This window comes from Sinohyriopsis cumingii, chromosome 2, assembly GCF_028554795.1.
Source record: "Sinohyriopsis cumingii isolate HCF-2022 chromosome 2, ASM2855479v2, whole genome shotgun sequence".
Taxonomy (NCBI): domain Eukaryota; kingdom Metazoa; phylum Mollusca; class Bivalvia; order Unionida; family Unionidae; genus Sinohyriopsis; species Sinohyriopsis cumingii.
The window spans coordinates 14818199-14835668 of record NC_142962.1 but is presented as its reverse complement, the minus strand read 5'-3'; the positions used below and the strand labels follow the sequence as shown (position 1 = coordinate 14835668).

The following is a 17470-nucleotide window of genomic DNA, read 5'->3' as shown; positions in this document are numbered from 1 at the left end:
TACAATGGTGTCCCTTGAAAATAACACGATCATCTACGAGTCAGAAAATCTTCAGTGAAAGATATATATGGCACAACATTTGTACCTATCATCTACGTCTACAGATGCGTAATATCATAGCCTGCGAGTGTATTCGCAAGTACAGAGGTCAATTTGGAATAGCGAAGAAGTTCAGCAGTAATGGGACTGATCTCTTCTCCATGCAAATTCCTGCCTCTTGGGGCACATTGAACACCAGCTATAGAAAAGTTTCAAATAATTATGCGATGCCTTGGTAAAACAACAAATTGTGTTACGAAGTGCTGTACTTGTAGTTTCTGGCTTAATTCATGATTTAGTCTACATATTTAACGATAATACATTAATGTAAACAGATCAATCAGGTCAAGCGGAAATGAATCCAATTTTAGACAAGGTCAAGTTCACCACGCAATGTTACAGTGCAATGACATGTAAAGAAATAATAAAAAAAAACTAAAGGACAAACAATTATATTAAAGTTACATAACAAGAATAAATTAATTTGCAATCTGAATATGCATAAAAAAATTGTATTTATTTAAATTACACGGGGTGGAGCGGGATACGACACCGGGATACACCCAGCGGCAACAGTAAAAGAGACGATAATTCGTTATCAAAATATCAGATTTATTTATACACCCGTTGGATACTAATGTACGTGTAATTATAAACTACTCTATGGATGATATTGTAAGTGTAATTATAAATATAACCGATGGATGATATTTTACGTGTAATTATAAAATATACCCGACGGATAATAATGTACATGTAATTGTAAAGGTCAAGGTGGCTTATAATATATTCACAGAAGAATACAACATAATAGATACCTGGTGTACATAAATATTTAGAAATACTTACCCCCTTAACAAATGAGGAAACAGGTTTTAGGATTCACGGAATGTAAGCAGAGCAAGAGCCGAAGAAGAAGCATTGTCTTTTGAGTGCACAACGAAAAGCTTGTCACGAAACATTGCCACTAACGGCTTATTCAAAATAGTCTGCCCCATTGCTAGCATTGTCTTAAGAATGCACAAACGAATAGCTTGTCACGAAACATTGCCACTAACAGCTTATTCAAAATAGTCTGCCCCTTTGCTTCCAGAAAAACTAATTGCCTCAATATGAAACATATACACTTGGAATGTAGGCGTCCAACAAATCAGTTTTGCAATCGCAACTATGGTTTTATTCAATCATTTCAGTATCGAGAACAAATATTCGTGAATAATTCGCTAGTTCCTACATAATTACAAAGACACGCATGTATCTCTGTTGAATAAGTTCTTTCAACTGATCTTTTCAACATGTTGGCGTGAAACGTTTTTAGTCATCCTTCGTGTTTGACCAATTCGTTTACATTTCGGTACAGCCTTTTCCTTTGGAATAACAATTTATTCTTGTCCCGTATCCTGGGATTAAGAATTTCTGCCGAAAAGGATCGTTTTAGCGAACGTATATGGTTCACGATTTGGCAACCGATTTCTGAAAGGTTCTCTTTAAGTATTTATATCCCAACGTATGGTACCGGCACTATATTTTAATGTAATCTTTGGTGGTCAGCTAAACGTTGCGTTAGCTTCGATAATACATTTGTATATTTGTATAATGCCTTGCTTTTGCAGGAGCTTCTTAATATATCTATCTTCTTGCAGCTAATCAATTTATTTGCTCTTTAAAACATTATAATATGTATTGAATTTTTGGTTGCGTACTCTCTTTTTTATGATTCATACCTTTTGTATTTTTATCATTATGTGAAAATTTATTTTCCCCATTATCCTTTGTTATATATATATATATATATATATATATATATATATATATATATATATATATATATATGTGTGTGTGTGTGTGTGTGTGTGTGTATGTGTGTGTGTGACTATTTTCCTTATTTATTTCTCTTACATACTTAAAAGCAGAAACTTACTTTTAAAACCCTTTTTAATTCTAACATTTTTGCTTTGGATGATGGATTGTTGACAGCATCTCGTTAATTTACATCAAGCAAATAAAGTAAATTAATGCATGAAAACTCGCAAATACGATACTGAAAGCTGAGAATAATATATTAAGTCTTTAAAGCACACAAACGCATGCAGCATGAGAAGTTTATGTTTATTTTGGGTATTAACTGAATAATTTCGATTAAATATAGAAGAGATCGTACCTTGTGTTCTAATGCGCATGTCGAATTATATCCTATTTTTGATAATACCTCATTTTATTTTCTCTCTGTATTCATGCCGTTAAATTTTCGAAGTAATGCCTTTGTTTTGCAGTTCAGTACACAAATATGTAGCGAAATTTAATTAATTTCAAAGCGATGTTTGGTTTAAATTTACAACAGTATTCATCTTGTAAAATTTACTTAGCGCACAGTACTGATTTTGCATGATTCATTTCACAGTTTGAAGAGGACAGAAAGAAAGAGGAAGACCAGGAAATTAAAGAGATTTTGTCTCAGCTGACGAAAAGTCCCTCAGAGTTTTCTTGCAAAACCGTCCAAGACCAAGAACGCATGAGCATTCAGTCGGAGAAACCAATAGAGGATTCCTTAGCTTTTATGGAAAAGAAGGTGATATTCTGTATTGATCAAACATTGTTCTTTTACTTTCTAAACCCGCTACATGATGTTTTAACATAAAGACACAGCCGTTTTTATAATTTTAATGCATACATTCATATTGTATCATCGCATTTGCGAACCTTGTACAATAAATAGGAAAAACAGCAACAAATACTGTTTGAAAAAGCTACAGGTTCCGTTCAATACTTTCTAATGCTAAAATATAAGCATAATGCAATTTGTACAATAATATAACGCGTCTCAATTTAATACTGATATGGACATGAAGCCCATTACATAATGCAGTTGTATGACACCCTTTCATCGCCGTGTAAGAAACAACTGAACTTGCATGGACTTAATGAAGAGCACTACCTTCAGAATATTATAAACCTGAAGTACCGGTAGCTTTGTGTCAACGGTGTCTCTTTTATGTTCCACCTAGACTATAGGACTGCCGATGCTAATTCAATATCACGTCTGCTTCAGCTTCCATTGACACGTTGGGTCCGCTTCTTGTGACAGCTTTCAATGTATTTGCTGATCGATACGCTTGTTTTAGCAACAAAACTGTGTGGTCAAGCAACAAGAAAGGGAGATAATTCTAATAAACTAGGTCGTCCTTTGATACCCACTGATTGTCTTACATGGTTCATCGACGATTCAGGGCACTACTGTTATATATTTCATTCAGCCTGAAAACATTAACAGTCTCTTCATGTTTGAAGCATGGAATTCGGAGTATAGACTGGGAAACTGCAATACATTGAGACAACTAAAAGCAAGCAGTATCTTTCCAGTGAGAGCCAAAATTTGAAATCGTACCAATAAAAGCGTTTGATTTTCTGGACGTATTTTAAAGCAACTATTTAGAATCGAAACTGGGATAATAGCTCTGAATCATGTGTAGCCTACCTCATTTCTCGTTTAAGCTATCCAAGATTTGTGATTTAAATTCACACCAGCAAACCATTGATCCTTCAAGTTGTAGTTTCCCTCTATATTTTACGTAGCTGTATGTCTCCCTTTTCAGCCAAGCTTCAGTCTGCCTGGTTCACCGTATATACGACGTAAGCCGAGCGGTTCCCTTTTGCGGAAACCCAAACATCCAATACTTAATGCTGAAAGGCAGCCCTTAGTTGCGCCCTATTTGGAAGGTTTAAATTTGCCCTATGCCGACGATTCCAATGCTGTCACTCCATCATCAGACGATCTATGCAATATAACCAGTCAAAAATTTGCCCTTCTTGCACATCGTGGAAGTTTTGGCTCATCTCTTAGGCGAGCGTTGAGAGATGGTCGTGTATCCAGGCGGAGTAGCACGGCTTCTCAAAGAAATGGAAGCATTAGACACTCCACTCACTCGCCTGTTGATAACAGACTGGCTCAACTGGAAAATGCCCTTAAAATCAAGGGACATCACTTACTACCAGACGTGGTTGTTGATAAAAGCAAACTGGACGACAACGTAAGTTAGGGCATAAATGTATTTTGCCATCCTGCATGATTGTCGTTTTTACTCCTGAATAAATGTGCATCTCCTTTCTATTGTATTGCTTTACTTGGTGCGACTGAAGCATAGAGCACCAGGCTATTATTTTTGCATGAAATTATTATACAAAATTCTAAAATGAACCTTTATATTGTTATTTGTATCACCTTAAACTTACAACATGCATAAGTACATTCTTATATCCATAAACAAGGTCGTTTTCGTTCGATAACTTCAGTTTCCTGTGGTCTTTTCGCTTGAACCTCGACAGATCGACTGCTTCTGGGTACAGAATGAAACAAATTGTTTTGTGGATCTAAAGATCAAATGTCAAGATAACTTAAACTTAAGTTGTCATTTTAGCTTTTTTACTTTGAAAAAAGTCTACTGCATCTATTTTAATCACACGTTGAAGATTGGCGTAGCTTGGGCAGAGACTGCAAATTACTAATTTAAGTTCAAACACATCAAAGATCAAGGTCACTCTGACACAAATTGATATTTTATTTTCGAATAATTTCCAAACGGATTCCATATTTGTATAGGAATCATGATCTTGTGGAAGTCAATGTTAAAAGATAGATAATGTGGAAGTTAAATGTTCGATCGACATCAATGTGTCATTCTTATCTTTCGCACATGAACCCAACCGTCTTGCAAATACTTTTTCTCATATATCATATATGTGCTAAACTTCGGTGGGAACAGCTCCATATTAATTTAGACGTCAAACGAAAACGTTACTGGAGTTGTTATTCTGATTTTGTCGTCTCTACACGATTTTGTTACTCAAACTTTGACTGTTGTCTGTAATTGACGAGAAAGAACTCCCTATTAATAGCTGGCTCTATAATTCAACTTGTATGAATACAAATGTTAAATTCAGTTTACGCTTAATAACTCCGTTATACTAAATTTATTTCACGTACTTGATTCATGGAAAGGTTGTTTCCTATCAAACATTTCAGTTACGGCACAAATGTAAGTTGCATTCAAGTCTTTTCTAATATTTAAAGATCAAGTCCTTCCCCGTACAAGTGTTGTAATTACGTGTTTCTAAATGATATAGTTCGCTTGAATTAATCAACATTATATTGACCATTCCATTTTTATTCCCTACTGATTTGGTACCGTACCATCGTATGTTCTATAGGTTTGTTAGCAAAATTGCGTAAAAACCTATCAACGTAGACAAATTAATTTTGTTTGACACATTTGTAGGCATACGTAGATTACCTGATTAGATTTGTTATATTTGGTTAACATACTTTTAACTTTTCGAATGAGTATTTTCTTTTTTCAACGTTTTGTTTATCAGACTGTTTGTGGGTCAATTGATTAAAACGACATTAACTAGACAATTCATATGCAAATGCATATTTAGTTCTAGCTGTAGATGAAATTATGAGTTTTCATAGGCCGCGATGACATCCTTTTTCCTTTTAACGCATGTTTTCGCTTTGGTCTCTTTTGACAAAGTCAGTCTTCGCACAATTAATTAAAATTTAATTCTGGTTGAGAAATACAATTTTTTATACATAAATTTGTATTACTATACATATATTCTGATTAAATTTTGCGGTCATTAACCTAATATTTCGATTTTCAATGCTCGCGTTTGAATTTTTGGAATGTACTAACATCATAAGCAACAATCTCTTCAGATCGATTAACTAAATTAAGTATACGTGTCAGGAATGCGTACATGGAACATATATTTCAATTTTTGTGCAATTATACAAATATTTTCCATTGTGATACATTTTTGACACTTTCTGGCATTACAGGTGGTTGTATGTGTGCAGTTGGGCAAAACAAATTTTGCAAACACGAGTCTAGTTTTTGCTTCACAAACACGACTCTTACCTATTATTGGATAAACAATATCAATCAGTTATACTTATATCGTTATCAATTAAAGAAGACATGTACAAAGACATGCATCATCTTGTTAGTTTTTTCCAACCTTTATTCGTCTCTCATCAAATATTATCTATGTTCTTTACCTTGTACACATTTGTCATACCTATTATCGCATGTTGAAATTATTTTATATTGGTCCCATGTCTTTCTTACCCTTGATACATGCATACAAGCCCGGTGGCACAAATATTTCATAAATCGGCTTAAGTCTTTCTTATAGTTATATAACAGTGATATGTAACGCAACAATAAACGTGCTATTATCAGAGGCGAAATATGTAACATTTTTTGCTAACAAACTATGCTCATGTTGCTTCTGAACGATTATTTCTTAAAAAGGAAACGATGACTTCACCAATGTTGGTTTAAAAAATAGATACGTGACATATATGATAAACATTATATCAGGATTGATAAAATGCCCCAAAAGACCTATTTTAAAGCATAATCTTAATATTACAATAATAAAGTACTAGTACGACGGACATGGTAGAGTCCGAATATTACAATAATGAAGTACTAGTACGACCGACATGGTAGAGTCCGAAGATTACAATAATGAAGTATTGGTACGACGGACATGGTTGAGTCAGAATATTAAAATAAAGAAGTGCTACGATAGACATGAAAGAGTTAGAATATACAAAAATTGAATTAGTACCACGACTGACATGGTAGAGTCCGAATATTACAAAAATAGAAGTACTACAACGAACATGGCAGAGACAGAATATTACAGTAAAGAAGTACAACGGATTTCAGCCAATCTCAAAACAGTCAGCTAAATTACTGAAACATAATCCACAATGTATGTGTTTTTATGGCACATCTGCAAAAGGTTCCCCAGAAAATAGGGTGAAATGTTCCGAAAAACGTAAGGAAATAAAACCTTCAAAATTTACATTTAGCCCTCCAAAATAAGTAGTTTATTTGATTGGTTAGTAAAATAAGCTGAGCTAGAACTAAACTAGCTGGTGGCATATTGTCGGTAAGTCAGATAGTCAGTCAGCAGCGAAGAAAAATATTTCCAGATTATATACGCAAGTTGCGTTTCTCTTTGAGCTTGGGATATTAGCTGACTTTCAATTTTAAGGCCTTTTAAGGCTTGCGTTTTGAAAGAGAATCCGATAAGATGATCAAATTTGTTTCTTGAGAGTTTTTGATGTAGTTCACAGATATGAATATGTTTAAGGTAGAAATGGGCGCTTTTTCCGTAATCGGCTCAGAATGGTGCTGTGAGTGTTGGCAATGAATCAGCAACACTGGTTCTACCTTTGAAACTCTGTATGTAGGGAATACGGTCATGATTGGACATTCACATTTAACTGACTCGACCCTGACAAAGGAGAGGATTGATTGGACTAATTTTGTAATGGCAAATATCAAATGTTATTTTGGTAGTTTGAAAGCCAATGTGATAGTGTTTGTTTTCCGATTATAATATATTTGATTTATAGGCCTAAGGACGAAATATGTACATAAAACATATTGAAACTGATATTCGTCCTGCAACTATCGCTTGCATTCACTAGATATAATGCATTTAATTATATGCATATCTATAATTTCGGTAAATTCTCTTCACGACAGTAGATTATAGTGATTATCTTTAGTTGAAATTACGTACATGAATAGGTTCTAGTTTACGATCATTAAAAACGTAAATTTGCACAGGATCTCTAATGCTTACGTACGTGTTTTCAGTTACATATGATAACATTATTAGAATTATGTTGATAAGATTAGGACTGTTTCGAATTGGACAGACTGGTCAAGGGGGTTCTTAGACCAATTAAGGTATTTCCCGTTGGTGGGGTTTAAATAATGTGAATTGTTTTACGATGTCGGAGATTTGCAATCTGTCACTTAACAAGAAGGGGGAAAATGCATGTTTTATCTTTTACGCTTGTATATAAGTTCTTGTCTTTAGACAATTTTCTCATTTTCATTTATTGTGTTGTTGTGCATACGTATTTTATGTTATATATATCTTTATATATAATTTGAGAGGAAACATTTGTTTGTATTATTCGATTAAAATAGAAAATGCTCATTCTGCTACAATATTATTCTATAATTATTATGAATTATTCAAATTGAGTTCTGATAAAACGCCATTTTGACATGTCAGGATCCTTGGCGGCCCATTTTTTATTTCCGGATCTGAAATTTATACGTAACATTTCATTCTTTTCCACTTTAACAGAACTTTTTTGATTATTTTGGATTAAATTTATTATACTGTACTGTACGTTCCTCCTAAATGTTCATTTTATAGCATAGATAATCAAATTATTTGATAAGTTATACGAAACATGGTTTTGCTTCTAACTGTTACTTAGTTGATGACTAAAGAGTCGTAACACTAGTAACCAAAGCGAAGTATCTAGATGCGACCTGCAACGTCTAATATCCTCGAACTAGTTTCAAGACCATACATTTTGACCTCCTTGCATGATGAGTGAACAGATCTGCATACATGCCTAATTATTGCACAATAGCACGTCCTATTATCGCAGTATCACTATTATAGCGGCATTTAAGCCTTTTTGTTCAGTGACGTCAGCTTCCGTAACAACTGAATAAAATGTATGTAAGCACTATGTCTGGAAGTTCAAATGACCGTGAATATTACAATTTTAATGTGTATTCCTTCATATGCCGATTAAGGAAAATGTGTCTTTCTAGCTTTCACTAAATGTCTTAAATTTTGGTAGGACGTTCCATGTCTAAAATAAGAATATAAACACAACAACCAATGCACGTGCAAAGTCAAATAATTTGATGAGATTGTCAATCCTAGACAATCAACATATTGTTTCTCCGGAGGACCACGTGTTTGACCTTTGAACATTATTATTGGAACTTGGTGAATTCTTATTTGCAAAACTGATTGTAATATATTTTGTTATATTATTTTATTTGGATCACACGTGATTCCGTGTTGGCAGGGTCTTGTGTCACTTTCTTACGAACTTAGGTCTGCAGTCATGTAGTATATTGAGTTGGATGCGAATGTGATGAGGCTACAATCATCTTCCCACTCTAGTGATGGGGTCAAATTACATAAAAATAAACCTAACAGAATTAAAAATAGGACAAAAGCCTTGTTTGGTTACTTTTCTTTACGATATTGTTTTAAGATTATACAATATAGTATTATTGTCTTCCATTGAAAGGTTAACTGTTTACAATGTCACTGAGAGCTCTGCGCATAATACCAATCAAACGTTGTATTTGAAGACATTAAAACTATATATATATATATATATATATATATATATATATATATATATATATATATGTGTGTGTGTGTGTGTGTGTGTGTGTGTGTGTGTGTGTGTGTCTATAACAAGCAAAAATTAAAGATTAGAAAATTTAACATGAGATGCAATAAAAATTGTATACATTGAGAACAAAGCTGAAAGTAATAGAAAGATATATAATAAAAAACAAGCAGAAAAGATTTAACTGAAGATCGAATCATCGTGGGATAAATACTTCTGTTCTAATTACTTATCGTGACATGGTGTTTAACACACATGCGAGTGATATTCATTTCCTTTTACTTCTATTAATTTTTCTTGTTTTCCATCATATCTTTTGACCACATAAGCTTATGTTCTATGTGAACTAATCAATAATTTAATTTTGATTTTGACTTCTTTATTTGCATAATTTTCCACGATTATGCCGTTAAGGTGTTAATTTCCAGCTTCCCGTTGTTCTCATGTCCAGCTGTGTTGTCCCTGCGGCTTTGCCTTCCTTTCCTGGAGAAAATACAAAACTGATTATTTAGCTTCGCCCATTTGCATGTGGTACGTTTCACATAAGCATCTTGACTTCATACGTTTGTACTAAAATTAAATTAAATCTGCCTTTACTGAGCAAATACTGATCTAAAATATTTTGCTATATGTTGTTGTATAGTTTCTATGACTTGATTTCCAAGGAAACCTACGAATTTTTATAGCACGCGCATTATATTGACCATATGTCCCCTGTAATATGTGTGCAGACTTGTCACACGACTGGCCTGTGTTTGTTAAAGATAAAGATAGAAAACTTTTTGACAATGCAGATACATATCGTGCTCAAACAAACTAGACACATTATTTGCATTAAAACGATTTAATTATTAGGCACAAGGTAAACTTTATGTGTCTTCAAATTACAATGTCTGATAGAGTAAAGTTATAGTTTTGTATATATTAGTAAATGAAAGAAATTATTATTATTTTTATTCTGAAAGGAACAATCGGCTCGAAATTCGAACATTTCTATTTTTTATTTTTTTTTTTTATTTTTGGCATCATTCTTTGGCATCATTTAGCATGGAAATATTCCCACAGCACCTTCTTACCAACAATTGTTTCGCCCGTCTTTGCTTTCTGTTAAAAGTGATTTTATTTGATGGTATCACTACACTAAATAATTCATTCATTAGATATTGTATCCGATTCCAATTCTTAAGCATTATTAATATTTTTCTGAAATCATTACTGTTTCTCTGACTTTTAAGGGGACTTTTTAACCAGTGAAGAATATTATTATATTCAGTAGAAAACACCAATAAACCATAAACAGAAGAGAAAAAATATTGATTATGTGATTGATTTCAGCCGATTGATTATAGCATTTCGATGATAAGGCAACCAGGTGTGATCAGACCGATTGCGAAAAGGTCGTTAGGACAAAGAATTCTAATTATTTCATTCGAATAGAAATGTTTCCTGAAGCATAATATAACACAACGTATGATGACTTTTTACGTGTCGTGTCCATGTAATTCCCGTATATAGGCTTGGTACATATTTCTGAATTTCATCAACATAACTTGAGCCTAGACGTACATGTAAGTACAGAATGAGGCGATCAGATTGACTGAAATGTTAGTCTGACTTTAATTCGACCCACCAAATGGCTTAAGTTTATATTTAACTTAAAAATATTATTGGTGAAACTACTGTACTGAATTTCATCACAAATACACAAAAGAACGGAAACCGTTGAACTAACTTGCTAAGTGCAGTGATACCTTGAATAACTCCAGGGAGACAATTCATGGTATACAAATTTTGTTCTTATAATTAAGCATTCTCTTGGATTTTGCACAGGACCACAGAGCGAACAAGCGTTATATGGCCTGATAGCGAAAGACCAACTGCATGATAAACTGCAGTCATTTCATTCAAATGCAGCATTATATAAAATGCAATACATCGTATGCTGATTTCTTGCACCGTGTTTTGTCTAAATTAGTGTCTTAGAGATGTAAACTAGTCTTGCTGCATCCATACTTTGTCACAAATGCACTGAATTTCCTGAACCATTAAGAAGAAAAAAAGATGAATGAAATGTGCAATGAGCTAAATCAGTGTTGCAATACATTTGGCAGACACTGAAATCTAGAATCCCTTGAGAGTTTTGAACGTATGCTTATCTACGAATTTATAAACGGAAGGAGTAGGTATAAGGATATACTGGTTACATGTATACATTATGTACTCCAAGGTCTCAAAACTTATCATTTTTATTGTCAGGAAGCAAGGCTCACTATTAATCATTTGTCTACTGTAATCTGTGAAAATATTTCCGGTAAGAGATGGAAGCCATTGAAAATAACTACGCCTGTTTACTTTTCTAACCTTATATCCCATCCATACCAAAACGGTCCTACTTCCAAATTCAGATAACTTCCTTGTAATCTACTCTCCCTTGCACAAACATCCTATCAAATACTAGTACCCTCTCGCAATCATCGTAAAATGGTTTATCAGTAGAACCGACAGCCGAATAAGCACTGATGTCACAGCATTTACGTAGAACAAACTAGTCTGAAAGCTAACGCAGCTTCGCCTCTGGCTTATCGTGCTTGATTAGCTTTGTCTCAGTGAATCATGTTATACAATACTGTATTTTTTAGTTTTACTAATGCGGCAGTCTCTAACCCGTGGTGTTTACAGTCGCCAAAATTACATAACTTCGCTGTCCTTTTGCATATTAATCTTTTTCTTCTTTTATTAATAATTGTACAGTTTCCTGCCAATCAAACTATTTGATCTTCGTTTTGATATATTTCTACTTTGATTAATAATTATGCATTTCACGTTAATGAAACACACTGAGCTTCATTTTCATCTGTCTTCTTTGATTAATAATTTTAACGTTCACGTTACATAAACATACTGAGCTTCATTTTGATCTGTCTTCTTTGATTAATACTTTTAACGTTCACGTTAATGAAACATAGTGAGCTTCATTTTGATCTATGTCTTCTTTGATTAATACTTTTACTGTTCACGTTACATAAACATATTGAGCTTTATTTTGATCTGCCTTCTTTGATTAATACTTTTACCGTTCACGTTACATAAACGTAGTGAGCTTCATTTTGATCCATGTCTTCTTTGATTAATACTTTTAACGTTCACGTTAATGAAATACATTGAGCTTCATTTTGATCTATGTCTTCTTTGGTTAATACTTCTACCGTTCACGTTACATAAACATATTAAGCTTCATTTTTATCTATGTCTTCTTTGATTAATACTTTTACCGTTCACGTTAATGAAACATATTATACTTCTATTTGATCTATGTCTTCAACGATTAATAATTTTACTGTTCACGCTACAGAAACATGTTGAGCTTCATTTTGATCTGTCTTCGTTGATTAATACATTTACCGTTTACGTTACAGACACGTATTGAGCTTCATTTTGATCTCTGTCGCGTCTAGTCAATAATTTTACTGTTCATGTCAATGAAACATATTTTATCATTTCTATCTTTGTCTTGATGAGAAATATGTTCATATTATCACTACACATGTATAACACTTTTCTAAAATTATTATTGTTCACAATATATGTTTGACAGGAGACTAACAGCTGTTTTTCAAACGGAGATACATCGAAAAAGTTCGGAAAGGGAGACAACAGCTCTCCGGTGTGCCGGGCACCTAGTGTTACAAATGTAGATCACAAAGGTAAGAATGATTGCGTTCTAAAAATTTTGCCTGTTATACATTCAAGCAGACAGTGATCATCTTTTTCAAAGAGACTGAACCCATTTGACCTGGCTATTAAATACCCTTTTAGAATCAGATCTCAGGATATATATATATATATATATATATATATATATATATATATATATATATATATATATATATATATATATATATATATATATATATATACATTTTGACTGTATATCACTCTTTTCTGCAGTAGGCGAAATAAACGAACTTAACAAGACTATATCAAATTAAAGACTTCTTCACTTGCATTATGTTTTGAAAATACTATTAGACTCTGACAGTTAATTTCAATATTTAATTTTTAATCTGAATCTGATTTCGTTCTCAAAATGGTTTATAACCTAGGACAGGACACATACCCACTCGAGTCTCTCCCATACCAATGGATGGTAAAGTCGGCATACCATCCAGTGATTTTCAATTTGTTGCGTTTTTTAACATTACGTTTTGTATAATATATGGATATTTGCCTGTTACTATGTTTTCTTTCGGATTAAGTACATCGTTATCAGATATGTATAACCAAAGGCAAACTATCACTGATTATGACCGATAACATGGATTTTTATTTTTTTAATTTTTTATTTTTTTTAATATATACATATATATATATATATATATATATATATATATATATATATATATATATATATATATATATATATATATATATATATATATATATATATTTTAAACCAGAAGTGGAAGACCATAATGATTAATTTACAAAGCCTTAATGACGTACAAGACGGCAGGTCATAAATACATTATACTAAAACAGGATCAGGGACTGAGATTTTAGTTAAGTGCAATGGAAACAATGGAAAGATGAATCTTACTCTCGTACCGTCAAATGAGTTGTACTTCATAGGTGACGTTATTTTCTTTTATTTCATTTTTAATAATTTGTGTCAAACTGTGATCTTTCTTCCTATAATATGTACTATCAAATACAATCAGCTACCAAAGAGGCGGTGGTCAGAATACAAATTGTACCTTAGCATATTTGTGATTTTCTTTACTTGTATTGTTTTGGATCATTTCGTTGGCTTCATCCGTTCTCTTACCTATTGCCGTCAAACCTATTGTAATATCACTCTCTGTGCATGTATCACCCCTATTGTACAAATCATTTTCTATGGATATATCATGCCTATTGTATATATCACTCTCGGTGCAAATATCACGCTTGGGACGGAAATGGCAACGTAAATATTATTTCAATATTAAATATTACGAAATCTATAACATTTAATATTATTCACATAGCATTCCCAATGCCGACGTTTCAGTTAAATGATATTTTGACAAACTTGAACTTTGCAGAGTTTTTAAAGTTTATTTTCTGATCCGTTTAACATGTCAAATGAAATGTAAAAATTGACATTCGAAACTCGTTTTTGTGAATTTACATTTGTTTGGTGTACAAAAATAACACACACAAAAAACCCAATAAAAGTTTCAGTAATAAAAGAAGTTAAAAAGCGTTGCAGTATGAATAGATCCTTCTTATCGATGGTAAGCAGATTTCTTCCATTTCTATTCTTCTTATCGATGGTAAGCAGATTTTTTCCATTTCTATTCTTTTCAGATGTCATGTTACTCAATGATCTTCTGGATCACATGTCAAGGAGAAAGAGTAAGTTTTTTCTTTGACAGCACTAGCAACAATAGCAATAAGGAAATAATAATAATAATAATAATAATAATAATGAGAATGAAGAGTCCGAAGACGAAAGGCAGTATAAGAAAAAAAGAAGATGGAAAGTTATAAATAAAAACTAAAGCATACAATGAACACTTCCACATTTATGCTAATCTATGTCATACTAAATGCAGTTCAAATACCGTGTCTTGCCCATTTGATAAATACCTAAGTTATAATATTCAGATTAATGCCGAACGGACATTCATACACAAAATATTAATCTGCTGAGGGTGGTTGTATGCTGATGCTACATTTTTAAATGCAGGTTTTGTAAGCATTGCAAGCATAGAGAAGGAACCTTTAAAAGACAAGGTTTGGAGGATAGTGAATAGCTGGGAGTGTCCGTGGTGGTGGCAAAGCTACGTGCAGAAATATGTCGCACTTTTCGTTCTGGATGCCTTCGTGGACCTGTTTATTACCCTATGTATCTTGGTTAACACTGTGTTTATGGCAATGGACTACCATGGCATCAGCAAGGAAATGATGACGACGTTAGAGAGAGGAAATCAGGTAAGCTCTACTTTCCGTATCATTACCTTTTGTTAGCAATAGTTTTCAACCAATTTGAGCATGATATTTGTAATAGCTTGTTAAATGGAATATTGAATTTGTACGGTGGTCATAAGGTTATCATTTTTGTTTTATGAAGAACTAGAAGCAATCTACCGTGCCATTCCGTTGTATGACTAAAACGTTTACGCAGATACACAATCAATATTTCAAGTTAAATTTGAGAGATTTAAACTGTAGCATATCAAAACGTTTAGGTAAGATGAAATACAAAATCTGAAGAACTCGAATGCTTTGGGTTTTGTACCTACCGGAAACGATAGGTTTTACTCGTTTTGGAGCTACTTAGGTGTTTTGGGAGACTGCTGTAGAAATATCAGGCACATGGCACAGTTGTTTACTTTACATTTCTAACAATATTGAGTTAAAATACGTTTACATTTTTTCACCTATTTGGATTGTTATTTTTCATGTACACTATTAAGGAAACTATGAACTATCTAACGAAATGGTTGTTTTCATAAGCTGGGCATGTACTCAGTACATGAAATAATACAAAGTTCACTACATTATACCATTCTTGAAACAGAGGAATGAATTTTCACGAATTTTCACAGTTTATGCATTACTATTGTTTAAAGTGCATTACATAGTTTAAGTATTAAAACCTAAACGTTACACTTTAAAGATTCTCCAGTTTTAAATAATTTACCTCTGAAAATTAAGAAATGGTAAAACAAACGCTATAGAGCTGGCAATCTTCTCCGAGATGAACATAAAAAGTAAGGTCTAGATGCATACTCTAGAACCCAAATCTTAACCATCTTTAAATATCAATGAAGAAAGGCGTAGATTCTTTAAATACAGTTATGCACATTGTTCATGGATTACCGGAGGTGGGGACGAAAACATGACTGTGCCTTTATTATATATTGAACTCAGTACAAAAATAGAAATCCTAGAAGTGGAACCATTGTAAACTTTTTCTTCTTTTGTATAATTGTTTGCTACATACAGTATAGTTAGTTCGATGAGGATTTTTGTTATTTACTGGATAATAAATTTGTTTCATGTTACGAAGCAAATAATCAGACATTTTTGTTTATCCAAACAAGGTGTAAAGCTCTGCACTTTAATCGTGATATATATCAATGATATAAGTGCGAATTACTTTTCAGGTTTTTTCATACATCTTTGCCGTGGAAGCTTTCATGAAAATAATTGCTCTGGGTCTGCTTAAGTACTTGAAGGATGGCTGGAACTGTTTTGATATATTCATTGTTATGCTTAGCTTTATGGAATTGTTATTGGAGGGCGTACAGGGACTGTCCGTACTCAGAACATTTCGTTTGGTAAGTACTTTGTCTTAATTTCGTCACAAATAAATGTTCGAGTTTAAAAAAGAAACTGAATTTGAGAAAAAGAATATGATGAATTAATACTGAGTGGAGATTTTTTGTTGAATTTAAAGCTAATTAAAAAGAATCACGAATGGAAAAATCTCATTATGAAAGGAAAGTTGCTAGATGTAACTAGTGTACTTTTGATTTTATAGACTCGTTCACAATTTGATAATTTGTGGTCATAAATTCTAATCGGGAACTCAGGCCCATAAACATATTCATACACCCTAAGTACAGGATGATTGTGTGTGTATAAGTCATACACCCTTCGTACATGATGATTGTGTGTGTGCAAGTCATACACCCTATGTACAGGATGATTGTGTGTGTGTGTGCAAGTTATATATCCTATGTACAGGATGATTGTGTGCGTGCAAGTCATACACCCTACGCACAGGATGATTGTGTTTGTGCAAGTCCCATTTACTATGGGTGTCGTGCATATGTTATTAATAATTACATTTCGCCACATATACTTAGTGACTGTTTCTGATAATCAAACCTATAATATTTTCTATTTGACAAGAATCTCCAATCGTCAGTGTTGTGCAGACTGGGTTCTAAATTCTCTCGATTTAATGACTGCTTGGAAAACCTAAAGCGAATGTCATAAAATGAGTATCAAATGCTAATATAAAATGCAAGAGAAACAATTATCCATAAACTATGAAAGTGGCTGTCCTAAAATCAATATCAGAGAAGTATTTATCGATAAAGTATGAAAGTGTCTGTAATAAACCAGAAAATACTTTCATTTCTGGAGCTGATCGTGGCAGCGTTTGCTTACAAA

The 17470-nt window shown here is 33.0% G+C and overlaps 1 protein-coding gene across 1 annotated transcript in view; it reads left to right on the top strand.

Annotated features, from left to right (window-relative positions):
- The window catches only part of LOC149804371 (sodium channel protein para-like), a 100703-nt gene that overhangs the window by 49966 nt on the left and 33267 nt on the right, over positions 1-17470 (top strand). Inside the window, exons 10-15 of the mRNA XM_089932269.1 lie at positions 2465-2608; positions 3633-4067; positions 12897-13005; positions 14651-14698; positions 15033-15277; positions 16456-16629. Of these exons, the coding sequence (XP_089788395.1) occupies positions 2465-2608; positions 3633-4067; positions 12897-13005; positions 14651-14698; positions 15033-15277; positions 16456-16629 (1155 nt within the window). The remainder of the gene's footprint in view (positions 1-2464; positions 2609-3632; positions 4068-12896; positions 13006-14650; positions 14699-15032; positions 15278-16455; positions 16630-17470) is intronic.